This window comes from Leopardus geoffroyi, chromosome A3 (assembly GCF_018350155.1).
Source record: "Leopardus geoffroyi isolate Oge1 chromosome A3, O.geoffroyi_Oge1_pat1.0, whole genome shotgun sequence".
Lineage (NCBI taxonomy): Eukaryota > Metazoa > Chordata > Mammalia > Carnivora > Felidae > Leopardus > Leopardus geoffroyi.
Genome location: NC_059336.1, coordinates 132,273,186 through 132,292,243, shown reverse-complemented (window position 1 = coordinate 132,292,243; position 19,058 = coordinate 132,273,186). Strand labels below are relative to the sequence as shown.

The 19,058-nt window shown below is 53.3% G+C and overlaps 1 protein-coding gene and 1 long non-coding RNA gene across 4 annotated transcripts; one reads left to right on the top strand and one right to left on the bottom strand.

Moving 5' to 3' along the window:
* Positions 1-1,957: 1,957 nt before the first annotated feature.
* Positions 1,958-2,886, bottom strand: LOC123581584. The gene is made up of 2 exons (XR_006703838.1): positions 2,519-2,886; positions 1,958-2,393 (listed from the first exon to the last, which is right to left on the bottom strand). It is a non-coding gene; the product is annotated as an uncharacterized LOC123581584 (long non-coding RNA).
* A 16-nt stretch (positions 2,887-2,902) lies between these two features.
* SLC66A3 (solute carrier family 66 member 3) lies at positions 2,903-18,017 on the top strand. 3 transcript variants are annotated; one of them, XM_045447712.1, is made up of 7 exons: positions 2,903-3,257; positions 8,064-8,146; positions 8,232-8,301; positions 10,346-10,403; positions 13,144-13,264; positions 15,611-15,652; positions 17,021-18,017. In XM_045447712.1, the coding sequence occupies exons 1-7, from the start codon at positions 3,115-3,117 to the stop codon at positions 17,110-17,112; spliced, it is 609 nt and encodes a 202-aa protein (XP_045303668.1). In that variant the 5' UTR covers positions 2,903-3,114; the 3' UTR covers positions 17,113-18,017. The 3 variants fall into 3 exon arrangements, with proteins under 3 accessions (XP_045303668.1, XP_045303669.1, XP_045303670.1); XM_045447714.1 differs by lacking the exon at positions 2,903-3,257 and adding an exon at positions 7,751-7,944; XM_045447713.1 differs by lacking the exons at positions 8,232-8,301; positions 10,346-10,403 and adding an exon at positions 8,322-8,402 and having other exon boundaries at positions 2,925-3,257.
* The last annotated feature ends 1,041 nt before the right edge of the window (positions 18,018-19,058 follow it).

Genomic DNA, 19,058 nt, shown 5'->3' with positions numbered 1-19,058 from the left:
ACATAAAAAAAAAAAAAAAAAAAAAGGAGAGAGACCAGGGATGTGTACACACAGAGAAAAGCCTGTATGAGGACACAAGGAGAAGACAGCTGGGGAAAAGGGTCTCCCCAGAAACCAATCTTGCCAGCATCTTGCACTCCCAGACTCCAGAACCGTAAGAAAATAAATTTCTGTTGTTTACGCCACCCAGTCTATGGTATTTTGTTAAAGCAGCCTGAGCAGACTAATACCACACACGTGCGCGCGCGCACACACACACACACACACACACACACACACACACCCCTCACCCTAGCTCGGTCTCCTAAGAGGGCAGATTCGCCTGACGCCTCAACGGCACTGAGCACATCTTATCCCAGGTCTTTGTTTCTAAACACCAGGCTCTATTTATTAAAAGGACTCGAGGCTCCTTAGGCGAATGGCTGGTTCCTAGAGAAGCCCGGGAGCCCTATGTAGTAGTCAGGGCACGACGGAGCCAGAGAATCGCAAAGACACACGGCTGGTGGTGCCAATCCAAGAGAGCTAACGTTCCCGAGGAGTGCGGGGAAGCCGCTGATGTACCCACCCTGCGGAGGAGAAGACTGAAGGACCAGGAGGTTGAATGAATCACCTACAATCACACAGCTTATAGCTGTCAAAGCTGGAGCCACCAAGCCAGCCCAGCGTCTCGGCTTACACCAAGCTGGGGTGGGGGGACAGGGGTGCCTACGGAGAGTAGAAAGGGCGCTGAGCCCCGGGAACAGGGAAGGGCTCCAGCTGGTGCTGGTCCCTGGACAGGAAAGACGCCGCCTCCCCAAGAACAAAGGAAAGGGGTTTACGTCCTTGCCACGGTGATGCGGGAAAAGAAGGCTAATGAACAATTAACTTCCCTTCCTGCCTACAGCCCACTGACAAGTCCTTGAAAGGCAGAGTGACCTCCCTCTAGGAGCTCAGCTGCCTCCAGGGTGACACTTCGCTGGGGGCAAAGGAGAACCTTGGCTTAACTGTGTCCCAACCTCAAGGATACTGTGAGTCTACTTCCTTTACCTAAACTGCCCCAAGACATAGGCTGGGAATCCCACTCCAAGCTTCTGGCCGCAGTATAAACATCTGAAGGGTCTCAGGACTGAGGTTGTATTAAACGGGTTCCCTAGCAACAGCTAGCCCCTCAAGGTCCTGGAAACTGGAAACCTTGCTTCCGAAATATCTTAGAGACTTCCTTTATCCCTGTGCCCCTCCCAACCTGAGGGTATATAATGAGTCACCCTTCAGGCCCCCAGTGAGGCTCCTCCTGCCCACGGGTCCTGTCCCCGTGCTATAATAAAATCACCTTTTTTGCACCAGAGATGTCTTCAAGAATTCTTTCTTGGCGGCTGGCTCCGGACCCCTCGACCCCCACCATCACCCCAAAACTTCATCCACAGTAAATCCCCCCCATTCCCATAACCAACGCCCAAAATTCTCAGCTCACAGCTCGTCTTGTTTTGTCTACACTCCCACCCTTCCACGCAAGCCCCCAACCTTTTGAAGCAAATTCCAGAGGATATTAGCTCATCTGTGAGTATTTTTTCGGAGCTCTAGAAGACAAGAATTAAACACGCACACTCTTTATTTTCCTTCTGGGAGCGCCTGGGTGGCTCAGTTGGTGAAGCCACCGACCTCGGCGCAGGTCATGGTCTCATGGTCTGTGGGTTCGAGCCCCACGTTGGGCTCTGTGCTGACAGCTCAGAGCTTGGATCCTGCTTCGGATTCTGTGTCTCCTCCTCTCTCTGCCCCTCCCCCACTCTCTCTCTCTCTCTCTCTCTCTCTCTCTCTCTCGAAAATAAAATAATCTTGAAAGAAAATTTAAAAAAGTTTCCTTCCGAACATCCTGTTTCCCTTAGCATAGAAGGAGGACTCGATACCTGTTTTTTTCTTCCAGGGTAAGGTTTTTGATGGCCAGGTGAGGGCTGGAGGCGCAGGGACAGACAGAAGGAAAGCCTGGAAGCCTGGCTGAGGTTCACGGTACCAAACCAGCCACCGTGGATTCTGGCGTTGCATTTTTGTGGCTTTTTTCTGCTCCATGACCGGGACCTGCTTCTGCGATTCTGAGAGCTTGGAGAACACACCCCGCCCCTTCATCTTCTGCCGCGTCTACCTTCTTGGATCACAGAATCTACTTAACCGCCTTAAGAAAAAACGTTCCCTCTGAAGTGGTGAAGGGCGGGACTTCCAGGGGCCTGGAGGGCTAAGGCCCGGGGGGCGGGGAGGGGCGCCCCCCCCCCCCCCACTCAGCTTCGGGAAAGGGCAGGAAGTGAGCCGACCCCGGGCCATTCTGGCCCCTCAGTGACGGGCAAAGCCTGTGTCCCCAGGTAAAACCAGGAGGACGCACGTAAACGAAGTTGGGTCCTTAACGGCCTTCCAAGTTTTCATCTCTCAAATGCATAGTCAGAAAAACGAAGAAAGGAAGGCACTTAGGGAGTGCAAAACCCCAACACCACGGTCCAGCCCCCCGTGAGGGGGTGCACGTCCGGCCTCCCGGGATTCAGCCTGTACCCACCCAACCCTCGGGAAAGCGGAACCGTCTGGGGCGTCTCGGGCAGCTCGGCACCCCGCGAGCTTAACACGCAGAAGTGACTCCGCAGCGCGTCCGGTCTGCGGAGGGCACCGCCCAGCGGCCGCCCCGGGACAGGGCGGGGTCGGGGCGGAGCGGGCAGAAGGGGCGGAGCGCTCCCCGACTGGGCGGCCCCGGGGCGGGCTCCCGGCGAGACCCGCACTAGGTGGACGGTGGGGTCCGGGGTGGTGAGGGGCGAACGCCGGCGGGGTCGGGAGCGGAGATCCGGACGGAGGAGCGGACCCCGGGCGAGGGTGGACCCGAGGCGGACCTGGGGAGGGGGCGGGGCAGGGGAGAGGAGCACGGGCGGGGCGGGGCAGGGCGAGGGAGGGGGCGGAGATCCGGGCGGAGGAGCGGACCCCGACAGGGCGGACCCCGGCGGGGCGGCCCAGGGCGTGGGCGTGGGTGCGGGTGCCCAGGGAAGGCGGAAGGACTCGGCGCCCGGGGAGGCCCAGCGCTGAGCCGTTCCCCCTCCCTCGCGCCGCGGCCGCCTCCGCCGAGCCCCCAAGCCCGGAGCCGGAGCCCCCAGCCCCGCCGGCGCCATGGAGAAGCTGCTGCTGTTGTTCTGCAACTGGAGCACGCTGGGCGTGTGCGCCGCGCTCAAGCTGCCGCAGATCTCCGCGGTGCTGGCGGCGCGCAGCGCGCGGGGCATCAGCCTCCCGAGTTTACTTCTGGAGCTGGCGGGGTAAGGCCGGGGCGGCGGGGGCGGCTGCCCTCCCCGCTCGCCTCTGCGGCCTGGACGGCCCGGGAGCTCAGGAGCGCGCCGTGGGTCTAAGTAGGGCGGGGGAGCGGGGCCGAAAGCGCCCGGCCGCTGGGGGGCACTTCCCGGGACCGCTCGCCTCCTCTGTTTATTTGCCGCTCCCCGCACGGACTGCGCGTGCCCAGCTTACAGATGGGGGAAACCGACCCCTGGCCAGGCCCTCACCCCGCCCGTTAGCCGCAGCGCAACCGCGCGGCTTGGAACTAGGCCATTTGCACCTGAGGCCCTCTGATACACATCCGCCCTGAGTTCCCCCTCCCCCCGCCAATACCCCTTAGCTCGGGTCTCGGTTTCCTCGCGTGTAAAGCGAGGCGTTGATCCTCCGCCTTTAAAAAGTTAACACCTGGGTTGGGAGGATTCCGAGAATGGGGGGCTCTTTGGAGGAAGGGGAGAAAGACGAATCGGGCCAGAGCCAGCCAGAGAGGAGCCAGTGCCGCTGGGAGAGCGCGTATCCATCCGAAATCGGGAGTGGATGCCTTGACTCCGTATTTAAAGATGTAAGCGCGAACAGCAGAGTTCTAAAACTCGGTTGGGAGGCCTCGAATTGGTGGGAGAGCGGGGCACGGGAAGCCCGGGAGTCTACCCGCGAGTCCCTGGCAAGGCCGGTCCTCCCCACTTTGCTCCTCGCCCCCCCCTCCCCCCGCCCCCAACCGGGTTATCACTCGGCGACCGCGCGGGCGGGTCCTCGGCGGAAGCACGACCCCGGGGGGCCTGGGCTGGAAAGTAGCCTGGGGCAAGGGAGGGAGAAGAAGACCTCGGGGGTGGGGGAGGTGGGGGGTCCTGCGCCCGGCGCGCCCAGCGGGGGAGATGCTTTATCAAGAGAGTCGGCCGACTGGCGGATGTGTGACCCCGCTCTGATTTGCAAACGACCCCACAACACAGGGACCCCCCCCCCCCCCTTCCCAGGCTGGATAGCGAGGATTGGAGAGTTCTCCACCGCCTCGAAGTGGCCGCCGCGTCTGTGAGGGTGGGGAAGGGAGAGGGGGAGGAGCGGTGGGGGAGTGTCCGGGAGGGCGTGGACGGCCTGGGGGAGGGCCACGGTTTTTAACGGGTCCCTGAGCCTGGGGAGGTGGGGCTGGCCCATTGCGGGGTGAGTGGAAGTCCGACTGATGCCCAAGGAGGCGAGTCGGGAGCCTGCCCACACGCTACATACAACCCGGCAGGCGCTGCCAGCAGGTGTCGGCTGTCACTCTATCCAACCGTGCACCTCGGCAACACCTGCCCTCCTGGCAATGGACTTGGGCTCGCGTGGGCGGGGGAGCCGAAGTCGGCGCAGGAGGAGGCTTCGTGCGTGTCCCGCGGGGATCGCCGTGCAGGCGGAGGGCCGGCCGGCCTGCAGCTCACGCTTCGTGGAGGCCCAGGCACGCAGGCTGCTGTGTGCGCGTGGCTGTGTCTAGGCCCTGCCGGATGCCACCCTCTCCCCGAAGCTGGAAGTGGTCAGGCGCTCCCTCCTCTGGATTCCGAGGTTTTATCTACACCTCGCTTTATCTTACTGGTGGGTCTGTGTGTTGGCGCTATTTTACTCGATCCTCAGGGCGCCCTAGGGAGTAAGCATTGTTTTCATCCCCAGAGAATAGTAGTAGCCTGAGGCGGAGGAAGTGACGCACCGTGCCCAACTTCACCGGCAGCAGCTGGGCCCTAGGTTTCCCCCGGGCCTGGCCCTTTCCATCCTGAAGCCTGGCGCACGCCCGCTCTCCACGCTCACTGGGTTTTTCCGCTTCCTAGACTCGTCAGCAATATCGTGGGTGGGGAGAGCGGGTTGGCAACACCCTGCCCCCTTCCCTTTTCCTTCCCCAGCCTTCGCTGGTGAGGGCCCTGGAGAAGCTGGGGGGCACCGCCGGCCTGCCTGTGCCTGGTGCCCGTCTTGCCTGCCTGCCCACCAGCGCCCCCTACCGGGCCAGGAGCAGGGTAGCAGCCAGAATTCCGGCAGACAGAACCCGGAGGGCATCGCCATCAGGGGGACCCTTTATATCCTGGGAAGCAAAAGCCAGAATACATTCCTTGGGGGACGTCTACCTGCCTTGGGTCCTGATCTGTTAACGCTAAAAGCCCATTTTTGAGAGAACCGGGTCCATGGGAGCATAAGCTGTATCTTAGACCAGAAAAGGGCTTTGAATGCGCATCGGTGTGAAGTGCAAGAAAATGCCTGGGTTTTAGAAGTGCCTCCAGACGTGTGCAGGGCGACAGCCACACGCCCGCGTCAGCAAAGAAAAGGAGCTGACCAAACCAACACTGGAGGCCCCACGTTTAGTGAGGGGGAGGCCTGCAGGGCAGACGAAGATGGCTCAGCCGGCTGGGGGAGGGGGAGGCTGGCTGCGGGCCGCACCGTGTCTGGCGCAGAAGGCGGCACAGACGGGACCCCAGGCAGGCGGGGGGGGGGGGGGTGCGCCCTGCCAGCAGGCTGCTCATTTTCTCCGTTGCTGGAACAGGTGTCGCAGACAGGTTCCGGGGAGGGGAAGCGGGGAGGAAGTTGGCAGGAAGTGCATAGCGGGCACCTCTCTGCCCAGGCTGTGCCAGCCTGACGTTCCGCCGCCCCCCGCCCCCGCCCGCGCCCGGGTTCCCCGGCTGATGGGAGCGCGCCTGCCTCAGCAGCTCCAACACCCCTCCTTCCAGGCCTTCCAGGCATCCCTCCTGCTCTGCCCCCTTGTGCCCTCCTGGGTTCCAGACACAGTTCTGCTCTCTGCACCTGCTCTGGAACCTTCCGTGGATGGGTTTTCAGACTCCCGATTCAGCCCTCCGCCCAGACAATTGTAAGGAGGGTTCTAATGTATTACTTTTTGATGAAAAGAAGGACATTAAAAATCAAAGAAGGACCCCTAACTGCCCCAGGCCACAGGAGTGACAGATGGTTGTCCTTGGACGTTTGGATCCCCGAGAGAGAGCAAGAGAGCGAGAGAGAGAGAGCGCGCCTGCGCACTGCAGCCTGGCCACCCGGCCCCCCTGGAGGGCCCCGGTGGGGCGGGGGTTGGTGGCAGGCACCACTGCTGGTGGCCGGGGAAACTCATGCGCTCGTCTTCGTCTTTTCCCTGAATTCTCATATGACCTTGGTTTCTTGGGCCTCAGTCTCCCCAAGTGGTCTGTAAAATGTGGAGGGCACGGTGGATGGCCGTGACCTCAGCTCTAACACCCTAGGGCTCGTGCCTGTCCTGAAGGTCTGTGGCTGCACTCTTGGGGGGGGGGGCGGTGCGCTCAGTGAAGAGGGAGCAGGTGGCAAAGACCCCCCCCCCCCAACGCCTGCTCGGTTGTACCGCCCGCTCATTCGGCAGGGTCCTTGTCCAGGCTTCCCGTCCCCGTCCCCGCTGGCTGCAGCCCTGTTCTGCAGGGGTGGGTGAGCTGAAGCTGCCCCCTCCCCTGGCCCCCTGGGGTCCCCCTCAGATGTGGACAGAAAGGTGCCGGAGGCCTGGTCTGGAGACCCCCGTGCTCGGGCCACCGCTGGCCTCCCCCCATCCTGTGACCCTCGCCCCCAGCTCAGCCAAGGTCGGAAACAGGATCAAGGGCACAGGCTCCCCAGCCCACTGGGTGCTTTGTGAACCCCACCCCCCCCAGCTGAGTGATGGAGGCTGTGGTTCACCTGGGGGATGAAACAGACTCTGAGGGGACAGCAGGGGGACTTAGGTTCTTAGGGAGCTGACCGGCTGGGCCGAGAGCTGGAGAGGCAGGAAGCTCAGGCCTTTTGTCCCGACAAGGGTCGGGTCCTGGGGTTTTTACTTGCGACCGCCCCCCCCCCCCCCCCAAATTCCAGCCTCTCAGAACTAGAATTTTCTTTTTTCTTTTCTCTTCTCTTCTCTTTTTTCCTTTTTTTCTTTCTTCTTTTTTTCTTTTCCTCTCTTTTCTATTTTTCTTCTTTTCTTTTTTCTTCTTTCTTTTCTTTTTTCTTTGCTTCTCTTTTCTTTTTTCTTTTTTCTTTGCTTCTCTTTTCTTTTTTCTTTCTTCTCTTCTTTTTTTCTTTCTTTTCTTTTTTCTTTTTTTTCTTTTTTCGCTTCTCTTTTTTCTTTTCTTCTCTTTTTCTTTTCTTTCTTTTTCTCTTTGCTTCTCCTTTTTCTTTTCTTCCTTCCTTCCTTCCTTCCTTCCTTCCTTCCTTCCTTCCTCATTTACTTTGAGAGAGACAACAACATTGCGAGTGGTGGAGGGGCAGAGAGAGAAGGGGGGAGAGGGAATCCCAAGCAGGCTCCCCGCCACCAGCGCAGAGCCTGTCGTGGGACCTGAACTCATGAAACCGTGAGATCACGACCTGAGCCGAAACCAAGAGTCGGACACCCAACTGACTGAGCCACTCAGAACTGGAATTCTCTTAAGGAACTGACGACTGTTCGTGCCTCTTGCCCACTGCTCCTCCTCGACGGGGAGCACTCTGGATGGCTGCAGGGATCATCCAGGTGGTTGCTCCCCTGCTCAGGGCGGGGCAGCCTGGGGCCGTCTCTTCTCCTCCTGGCCTGCTGTTGGGGCCTCTGTGAAACTCACTTGTGCCACCATCTCCGGGGACTTGGCAGTGACCACGTGCACCACGCCCAGCTCCCAGTCCGTCCCGGATGCTCGAAAAGCTGCGGACAGTATTGAGTTACCGTCCCACGCTCTGTGTGCGAAATCTCCCCCCACCCCCTGACGTTTCCAGGTGCCAACCAGCAGGTCCAGGGTTTTGCACACGAACCCGGGCTCCTGGGCGCTGGCCGGGCCTCCCCGCCGCCCTGTGCTGGGCCGGCCCCAGCTCAGACGCTCCCCCTCTCTCCCCAGTTTCCTGGTGTTTCTCCGGTACCAGTGTTACTATGAGTACCCGCTGCTGACCTACCTGGAGTATCCCATTCTCATCGCACAAGGTAACCGGCCCCTCGGACCCCCTCCGTGTCGGGCAACAGCCCTTGGGCCCCCCCTCCCGCCTCCCTCACAGCCTTTCTCTTTCAGACGTCCTCCTCCTGCTGTGTGCCTTCCATTTCAACGGGAACGTGAAAGGAGCAGCCCCGTACATGGCCGTGTATCCTTTTTGTTGTCCAGGAATCCGACGGGACTGGGGAGTCAGGTGCTTTTGCCAGATCTGCGTTCTTGTGGTCAAACTGAAAAAGATCCCAAATGCGCGTGAGTGCATTTGTACCCTGCCCGGGGCCTCCCTCCCGAGCCCCGGTGCCAGGCCCGTCCCAGCTTCATTCTTCACGGGAGGCGGAGACATTTCTTCCTCCCTGAGAAAATGTCCCCAAAGTATGTGAAGTCATAATAACGGGAATGTCTGTCGTGAACTCAGAGGCCACTAACGCGCCCTCTCTGCCCGACAGTGTGGGTGTGCGGGTTCTGGACGGCTGCTTCAAAGCGAAAATCGTGGCCAAGACATTAGAAGGGTCTTGGTGGTGGCGGGTGGGCGGGGCATCTGGTCGTGACACAGACCTAGGCTCCCTCACGGTGCCTCTTCTGTGAACAGGGGCCGGGGCTCTTGTTTCGGTTCTGTAAACCTTCAGAGGTTCTCTTGGGAATTCACGGCCCTTAAAAAGCCAGGAAAGCCTTTCCAGTGGCAGCCAGTTAATGCGGCCGTGTCTGCGAAGTGACCCGAGCGGGTTACTCGTACACCCGCAGGGTGGAGGAGAGAGGGAGGGCACCCTTCCTGTCTGCGCTGGGCTGGGCGCCTTGGGACGTGGAGGCTGGGGGACACCTGCTGTGCCCACCCCTTGGGTGTTCGTGGGCACAGGCCGGGAGCTCCCTAAGCTGCAATCGCCCTGTCCCGTCCCGCCTGTGAAATGACACAGTCATGCCTACCTTGTGGCAAGGATCACAGTACCAGGAGCACAGGACAAGCTGAGCAAGCGGCAACCTCACGGCGGCTGTCCGACTGGGCGGCTGTGTAGGGAGGGGACTGAGTCCTGAGCCCCTGCTGTCTGTACCCATCCTCCCCACTCAGCTTCTCTCTGCGCAGCTCTGCCCAGCTGGTAAAAGGGTCTTGAAAACAGTACTTTGAAGATGAAAAGCGTCGTGTCGTTTACTGTTTAAATAAAATACGACAATTTACCTTTGTACGGGTGGTGAGGCTGTGGACTGCAAAAGCTGGGCAGCTCCCTGGGTGAGTGGAATACTTATAACCTCCTCCTGTGAGTGGTGATGAACCAGAAGTAGGGTTACCATAGTAACTGATTTTTTTTTTTTTTAAGCATAAGTATGTCCCAAATATTGCATGGGTCATACTATACTAAAAGACTATTTTTGTTGGTCTGAAAATTCAAATTTAACTGGGTGCCCTCTGTTTAAGAAACTGAGTTAGAGTGTTTTAAAAACAAGAGTTCATCTGCCTAGGTTCCAGCTGCCGTTCTGGCGTTGACCAGGTTGCCAGGAATTCGTTCTAGTCACACCGGGCATTGTCTCTTTCGATCCCTCCATTTAAGTAATGTCATTCATTATAATCGTAGCGCGTTGGGTCCCTGTGACGTGCACGGAGGCACTGAGGGGGTAGATGGGGCAAAGGCATGTTAAGACCGTTTTGCGGATGAGCAAACCAAGGTCAAAAGAAGGAATGGGACTTGCCCAAGGTCCCAGCAGAGGCTGGTGGTCATCCCCTCACCCGCCCGGCTTCTAGAGCCGGACTTTCTGTGCTTTTTGCCGCCTCACTGGGCGTGATGAAAATCCGCTCTCATTCCTCCTGTCCCCACCTGGGTTTACACTGGGGTTAGCAGGAAAGGGGGAAAGAGAGTTTCACGTGACCCCAGTTTTGCAGAACGTGCCTGCCCTATAATGTTGAGCTGCTTCTTTAAATGCTTCACTTTTGACATCACCCTGGAGAGGTCTGCATGGCTGGGAATGAAGTGGGCGGGCAGAATCGTTTGGAACCACAAAGGCAGGGCACTTGGCAGTTTTCTTCCGTGATCTGCTGTTCTGTTGAGCCATTTTCGTCTTTTCCAAATCGGACCGGTCCTCGCAGAGCCTTTCCCAGGTTGGCTTATGTGCGTCACCTCCGTGCTCTTGGCGTGTCCCCACGGGCGCGGGGTCGGGGGGGGGGGGGGTGGCGCCGAGCCACTGCTGTCTCCCTTAGCGCTCGGTAGATTTGTGGCCTCGTGGTTCGTCCTTCCCCTGCAGAAGTGGATCATAGATCTGGCCATGGTAAGTGCATCGCCCCTGGAGAAGAGAGACCGCCGTTCCTGCAAAGAACTTGATGGGCCGAGTGTTTAACCTGCTAATGGAAGGATAAGGGGTTGAAAGCGCAGTCCTACCCCAATGTTACAAGACGTTAGTCTCACTCAGGCGTTTGGTAACATTTTCTTACTTCCTTTTTGGGGGGGGCCATAGAGCACCTGGCTGGGGAGGTAATTAACAGCAACAGAACGAGCAACGGTGGTACAATGAGCCTAAAGTAAAGAGCTTATCAGGTTAATGATTACACATTGGCTACATACTCTTTTTTTTTTTAATTTTTTAATGTTTTTTTTTTTAATTTATTTTTGAAAAAAAAAAATTTTTTTTTTCAACGTTTATTTATTTTTGGGACAGAGAGAGACAGAGCATGAACGGGGAGGGGAAGAGAGGAGGGAGACACAGAATCGGAAACAGGCTCCAGGCCCTGAGCCATCAGCCCAGAGCCCGACGCGGGGCTCGAACTCACGGACCGCGAGATCGTGACCTGGCTGAAGTCGGACGCTCAACCGACTGCGCCACCCAGGCGCCCCTTAAATTTATTTTTGAGAGAGAGAGAGAGAGAGAGAGAGCATGAGTGGGGGAGGGGCAGAGAGAGAGAGAGGGAGACAGAATCGGAAGCAGGCTCCAGGCTCTGAGCTGTCAGCAGAGTCCGACGCGGGGCTTGAACTCACGAACTGCGAGATCGCGACCTGAGCCGAAGTCAGAGGCTTAACCGGCTGAGCCACCCACGGGCCCCATACTCATGATTTTTTTTTTGACTTTGCCCCTCTCCCCCCCCCCCGAAACATTTTTGTCCTTGGAAAATGGTTAGCCCTGTGCGTTTATCCTACCTGGGGTAAGGCCCCAAAGTCCCATAGTGTGAGAATAGGGCTCCGAGCGTGGGTCAGGGAGCATTTGAGCCCAGATCCTCTCTCCAAAGTGACTGGATTCCGCTTCTCCACCCAAAGGGAGAAGGAGAAGGATCGGTGGTCACCAGTCACTGCCTGCCACACCCAGGCTCATGAACTTCACCACCCCCTCCCCAGCGCCTTGGCTGTGACCCTTGCTTGGAAAGCAAACTTGGCTCCGTGTTACATTCCAACCTTGTGACCTGCGGGGAGCAAATGGGCAGGGTTTTAGCATAAAAATGTCCCAAATATTGCACGGGACGTACCTATGCTAGAAATTACTTGTTGTTGATCTGAAATTCAAGTTTCCCCGGGCGTCGTGTATTTTTATTTGCGAAATATTTCCGGGCCTTGGTTATGAAGACTCCTTCTTCTTGATTCCGAAGATGGCATTTCCTCCTGAAGACGGATCCGGTGGAAGGTCCAGCAGACGCGGTTAGCGTATCTGCTCGGCAGTGGCCTTCCCCCTGACACGCGTGGACAGGGCCCTACCTAAGTCCTCGTGCCCAGGCTTTCCGAGGCCCGGTCCTCCGTGCTCGCGGTCCCGACCCGACTCCCCACCGGCCGGGACTGCAGACGCCGTCTTGCCACCTGGGGTCAGTCGTCCGAGCCATGTGCTCCCGGCGTGACCTGTCTTCGGATCTGAGCACAGGCCCTTGCTCTCTGCCTGGAGTGCTCACCCGCCCGGACTTCTCCACAGTCCTCCCATGTCCCAGCCGCCCCTTCCCTCGTCCGCCTTTACCAGGACGTGTGGCTGTAACCCAATAAGAACGGGTCAAGGGCCAGCCCCGCGACAGGTGCGGGGGACCGAGCAGAGCCAGACCCGATGCCCCACCCCCAACCCAGTCATGTTGCTTTCCTCCTGAGGGTCGGGAAGTTAAACGAGCTGCTCCGGTCAAGGACACCAGCCACTTGCATTCGAGCTGGAGCCAATGGCGCTTGCTGGTCCTCACCTTGGCCTCTCTGTAGCATTTGCTGCCCCAGCTCAGGATTCCTCCTTGGATCCTTTGGTTCTCTTGACTTCCGGGGCGCCTTGCCCCTGGTGTCCCCTCCACCTACAGCACAGGCCGGGCCCTGCTCGCCGGGGAGGGCGCTGTGGCGCCGCAGGCCAACTCGTGGTGGTCTCTTACCTCGCGGGGCAGTAGAGGGAGGACCTGAGCGCAGCCCCTCAAGGACTGGTTGGAATAGCTAGAAATTCAGAGCCCGTGTGCCTCGCCTGCTGCTTGGACTTTATGAGTCTGTGTGTTCAAAGCGGCATGGTTTTCCCCAGGCTCTAAAACACCATATCTCTCTATCATCTGTCTATCCGTCATCTATCCACCCATCTGTCCATCTATCCATCCATCATCTATCTTATCTATCTACTTATCTATCCATACACCTATCTTATCTATCTTATCTCCCCATCTATCCAGGCACCCACCCATCTATCTTATCCATCTATGCATCCGTCTTACCTATCTATCCATTCATCCATCTATCTTCTCTATCCATCTATCTTATCTCTCTCTCTCTCTCTCTTATCTGCTTTTATTGGCAGGTGGTCAGATGGATAAGCCTTTGTGGCCATGCAGTGATCCTTACTGCCACCTCCGCACCAGCTGCATGCCCACCAGTTACCCACTGAACAGTGGGATTGGTGCATTTATAAACCAGCATCTCGCTGCTGCCTGCTTTTTCACTGAACCCGGGCTTTGTCCTTGTACAAACCGGTTGTCTCTTGTCCTGACAGTTTGGCTTCAGAAGCACGCTCAGTACATGGCGCCCTTGTTTCTTTAACTGAGGGACTCCTAACTTTCTCATGTTTTACCTGCAAACAGAATCTAAGTACTTTCATCAGCGTGGCCAGCAAGTTTGCTCAGCTCCAGTACCTGTGGAAGACCCGGGACTCAGGCACCGTGAGCGCCCTCACCTGGAGCCTCGCTGCATACACCTGTGCAAGTAAGAGCCAGACGCCGTCCACCCGTCACGGTCCCACAAGCTTTAATCCTTTGCACATAGAACCTCCAAGTGGATCCGTATTTATGATTCTGATGGCACGCAGGCTACTTTCCATTCTCTGCAAGATCCCTATTCCACTTGCTAAAAACAAATGTGAAACACCCCTTTCTCCAAAAATCTGGCTGAACATCAACAGTCCTCTTTTGCTCTTTGAAAAGCATCAATAGGTTGATTATATTGAATCCATTATCTTGTTTTTAAAATATGACCCTTTCTGATGTAACAGATGAGAGATGAAAAGCATACATTGGCTTTTGAGAATGAATAGACTTTGCCAGGGTGTTTTCCTGGAGCCATGTTGTTTGGTCTCAAGTTCAGAATTTCCACTGTTCATCTGGATTCTTGCAGGAACCTAAAATATATATATATATATATATATATATATATATATATATAGGTATGTATATATGTATATATATACCTATATATATATATACCTATATATATATATACCTATATATATATATACCTATATATATATACACACACACACATATACATATACATACATATACATACATATATATACATATACATATATATATACATATATATACCTATATATATATATACACATGCTATTTTAGGTAGAAGACTTTAAAAATTCAGGGCTATGACATTACTTAGATTTATTAGTTTTAGGTATTTGAACTATGCTTCATGTTTCTTCTGTGTATTAATGGACCGATTTCTCCATCAGGGGTTTCTGGAAGGGGTCTTTACGTCCCAAGTTATGTAAAATTAAGGCTTCTTGGGTTTTATTTTTAGCTTGAGATGTTGAAGTGTTATATATATATATATATATATATATATATATATATACACACACACACACACACACACACACACAATATATATATAGTTAGGAAATATATATACATACATACATGTATATATGTATATAGGTGTATACATATACGTATATATATGTTTCTGGAATTGCTGATTTGATATTTATTAGCTCCCTAATTTTACCTTCAGGTAATCTTAAGTGTTGTTTCTTAAATTTTCTTGTAGGAAATCTTCAGAACTTGTAACTTTAGAGACCATGTATTACATTTCCATCTGTTTTGCATGGTACTCTGTGCTTGAACAAGTCCTTAAATACATATTGGATACATGACAAACCGAGGATTATAACTTTATGGGGAAAAAGTGAACTGGCTTTAAACCTAATTTCCTAAATGTGTGATGTGTGAGGCAGAGGGAGAGTTTTGTGTGGGTGGGTTCGGGTCAGGAAGGAAGGGCAGGTGTTGAGTTACAGGTAGTGTCCTCGAAATCCCACGTCACATCTCCCACACGTGTCTCCTGTCGCCACGAAGGAAAGCGCTGTACCAGACAAATGAATTGAACGGAACAGTTCTAGTTAGACCTTTAGGGAAATCATTGCCCTTTGCTGGGCCTCAGTTTCCTTTACCTAGAAAATCTCTACAAAAGAAGGGGGTCAAGTTCAGTCATTTAAAAACCTTGCTATTCGTTAGTGGAAGACTTTCTTTATTATTATTATTTTTTAATTTATTTATTTTGAGAGAGACGGCGTGAGTGGGGGAGGGGAGGGGCAGAGAGAGAGGGAGAGAGAGAATCCCAGGCAGGCTCCGTGCTGTCAGCACAGAGCCCGATGTGGGGCTCCAACTCATGAAGCCGTGAGATCATGACCTGAGCTGAAGTCGAGAGTTGGACACTTAACCGACTGAGCCACCCAGACATCTCTGTTGTTAGTAGAAGCCTGTCTTTAAAGTAAACCTTACCTGGGGCGCCTGGGTGGCTCAGTCGGTTAAGCGTCCGACTTCGGCTCAGGTCACGATCTCGTGGTATGTGAGTTCGAGCCCCGCGTTGGGCTCTGTGCTGACAGCTCAGAGCCTGGAGCCTGTTTCAGATTCTGTGCCTCCCTCTCTCTCTGACCCTCCCCCGTTCATGCTCTGTCTCTGTCTCAAAAATAAATGTTAAAGGAAACCTTACCAGAAGTCCCATACATATGAGATTTTCCAAACGTGCTCTTTGGGGTGGGGGAGCTGTGGCTGGGCACACACCGTGGGTTCTCGGCTTCTCCCCGGTCCCTTGGGCAACACTGCTTCTGCTCTTAGGAGAGCCTCAAAACCACTGGGCTAGGACGCATGGCTGGCTTTGAGAGGTTTTATAAGATACAGTACCAATTTGGTGTTCCGTACTACCAGGATCTTTCAGGAACAGTTAGCATCTATTCCTGTATTTGAAATGGAAAGACGTTAGCTGAATACCGACATAGCTGAGAAGCAAGTTGACATTGTTGAATATCTTCTCTTACAGCAAGAATAATAACAACCATAATGACCACCGGCGATCTTACGAGTAAGCGAAATCTTTTTTCTTCCCATTTTTTTGGACTGCGTGCCCTTGGTGGCTCCTTCCCTTGTAAGTTGTCTCAGGGTTTCACAGATCAGCTTGCTCCACGTACAGTTAGAGGCCACGGTGTATTCCCGGGCGTCAGCCCCCGCTTACAGGGCTGAGCACCTACTCCGTGTTAGCGCTGGGGATACGGCCTGCAGCACGAGGTCGTAGACTGCCGTCTTCGTGACGCTTCCACGCCAGCGGTGGGTGGAGACGGACGGTGCGGTCAGCGCACAATTAGCTACTCAAGAATACTGGGAAATGTGTTCTGGAAAAGCAGGCCAGGAGGAGCACCTGATGGGGGAATGTGACCTGGCTGCAGGGGTCTGGGGAGGTGAATTTGAAGAGAGAGATGGGGGGACGGGGGAAGAGACGATGACAAGCCCGTGAGCGGGGGACACGTGGCTTAGCCATGGAGAGTGAACAGGAGGGCTGGGAGTGAGTGAGGACGGACTCTACTGAGGTGACAATCATTTGACCCCCCACATCCGTTTTTTTTTTTTTTTAAGGGGGACACTGATGGAGGAGAAAATACGTGGGTTGATGTAAAAAGAACTTAGTAATTCCGTAGGCTGTTTTCCACTCCCCAGCCAAGCATATACATTTTTGGAAAAGAATGAAAACAAATGGTGTCACCCATTCTATGAAGACTAGAGACATGTCCCTGGTACACATACCGGTTAATTGTTCCTTGAGAAATATGGCTACAGGAGAGTGAGGCACCCCTGTCCCTTTGCAGAGACTGTATTTTGGGCTGCAACACTTTCTGTCAGCAGTGAGCAAAACACTAAAAGTACTGTGGTCAAACCATAAACTTGGGTCAAGTGGGGAAAGAGGTCTGAGTCTTCTCCGCAGGACTTGAATCCTGTGTATGGGAAGAAGAATCCAGCCGTAAGGAAACAACAAAACGAACCTACGTATTACAATTTTGGAAGATTGGGAATGTTCTAGCTATGGTTTGCTTTGTAATTAAAGTGACAGCTGTTCCTGAAAGCGATCAGTGTATCTGGGGACAATCTTTTAAGAACAGCTTAGCTGGTATCGTACAAATGTTTCACAACCACGAAGATACATCAACTCTCCTCAGGAGAGTGTTCATCGAGTCACTTAGGGTAAAGTGCTCTCCCCCCCAGAAATATTTGGAACCAGGGTTGTTGAAAAGTTCCCACGAGGCGGTGTTGTGAATCTTACGTGGTAGACGGGGGTAGGGGTGGGCAGTTATTTAGGTTTTTAGGCTTCTACTTAGAGCGGTAGGGCAGGAGTGATTTTGCATTAGAACATGAAAACAGTATTCTTTAACACATACTTTTTCTTTTTGATCGATTTCAGTTCTTACACGTTTCGTGATCATGCTTGCTTTAAACGTGTGGGTAACCACCACGGTCCTTCGCTACAGGAAGACGGCGGTAAAGGCTGAATAACAGATGCGCTGCCCCTCCACACGAAGTGGATTCCTAATAACTGAACCAAAGCTCACTGCTGAATCAAGGTCTCTTATAAGTTTAGTCAATTGCTTCAGAAACGCTGAAATGAAGCCAGATGTATTTTGGACAGGAGCCACTTAAACACTTGTTGAGAAATGTTGATTTCCTTCCCACTCCTCCCCTTCGTGAGGCGGAGGCAGGTCTCAGACACCTGCAAGTCGAGCAGTCAAGACAATGCTCTTCAGCTTTCAGGATCTTCTAAGAAATAAACCCTCTCTAGAGCACAAATGATTATGAACAGAGTGGGATTTTACTCAGAAGTGAAATTGTAGTAAATTACCAGGGTCACTTTCTGGGGCGTTTTTTTTTAATATAGATGTAACAGGATGGCCTTGCTGTATCATAATACACGATAATGCCTCCTTAGGCTATAGTAAGGATATCGAGGCAAGCAAAAACGTAATTGGCTCGAGTTTATATACCCAAGTAGTGCTGTAACTTCATATAGTGCCTTTAGTTCCTAAGGAAAGGTCGACTGGCTGCAGTCTCTACAGCAGTAGGATGAGGCAGTCCCGATGAACTTTCTGATTCAAGCACCATGCTGCCATCTTTAAGAGTCACACCTTTGACAAACAAAAATGTCCACTGAAAATAGATGCAGTCAAAGGTATTGCTGGGGTGCTGTCAACTTCTTACGGATTTTATTCTTGTTATATTCTAAACGTGATGTTAGGATTATTGGACACTGCATTTTACCGTAAAAGTTTATAGACGCTAGAATTTAAAAGCTCTTTCCCTTTATAATTGAATGGCATTGTTATATGTAATAAGTAAATGATGTTTATTAGAAAATGTTTTAGTGTCCTATGTAAGATAAATAAATCATTCTGTAGTTTTTAAAATCCTAGTTGTCATTTTTTTATTTATGTAAGCTCTACACTCAACGTGGAGCCTGAACTCACAACCCCGAGATCGAGTCACATGCTTGTATTAACTGAGCCAGCCAGGCGTTCCTCACAGTTGTCAATTTAAAAAAAGTCCAAGTGAACCTTTTCTCATATGCAATTATAATCTAACCATTAGGAATAAATACAAATTAGGTGATTTGAGTCCATTATACTTAAATATACTTATTAGAAATTTATCATTGCTTAAAGCTTCTCCTTTAAAATACTATCTTAGGGGCACCTGGGTGGCCCCGTCAGTTGAGCGTCTGACTCTTGATTTTGGCTCAGGTCCCCATCTCATGGTTCATCTGAGCTCAGGCCCCTCGTCGGGTTGCATGCTGACAGGATCCTGCCTGGGATTCTCTCTGCCTTCCCACCCCCCCACTCCACACTCTCTCTCTATGCCTGTCTCTCTTAAGTAAACTTAAAAAATAAAAAGAATACACACTCTTAGGTGAAGAGTTCCCCATTTTTCCCCCCCTTTGGCAGAAAAGGGAACAAACATTTGAACTATTCCAGATATCCTACGCACGTTATCGTATTTAATCCTACAACAATCCTGTAAGTAAAAGTCTCCGTTTTACAAAAGATGTAAACACTGAAGCTGAGTGAATAACCTGTCCCGGATCCGGCAGCCAGTAAGTATCCTAGATAAGAACCCACTGGTTACAGGGGCGCCTGGGTGGCTCAGGCGGTTGAGCATCCGACTTGGGCTCAGGTCATGATTTCGCGGTTCATGGGTTCAAGCTCTGTGTCAGGCTCTGTGCTGACAGCTCAGAGCCTGGAGCCTCTTTCGGATTCTGTGTCTCCCTCTCTCTCTCTGCCCCTCCCCCGCTCATTGTGTTAAAAATAAAACAACAGAAAAAAGAACCTACTGATTACCAAAGAATAACTTTCTTGAAAACTACCTCTCAGCAAAACAGGCACTCTGCGTCTTTTCCTTATCCTGGACACTCAAATGAGATTGTTCGATTTGCAAGTCCCTCAAAATACCTA

Coding starts and splice junctions, on each gene's coding strand:
- SLC66A3 (XM_045447712.1), top strand. CDS start 3,115: ATGGAGAAGCTGCTGCTGTTGTTCTGCAACTGGAGCACGCTGGGCGTG. Junction 10,404..13,143: donor GGATCATAGATCTGGCCATG/GTAAGTGCATCG, acceptor ACCTGCAAACAG/AATCTAAGTACTTTCATCAG. Junction 13,265..15,610: donor CGCTGCATACACCTGTGCAA/GTAAGAGCCAGA, acceptor CTTCTCTTACAG/CAAGAATAATAACAACCATA.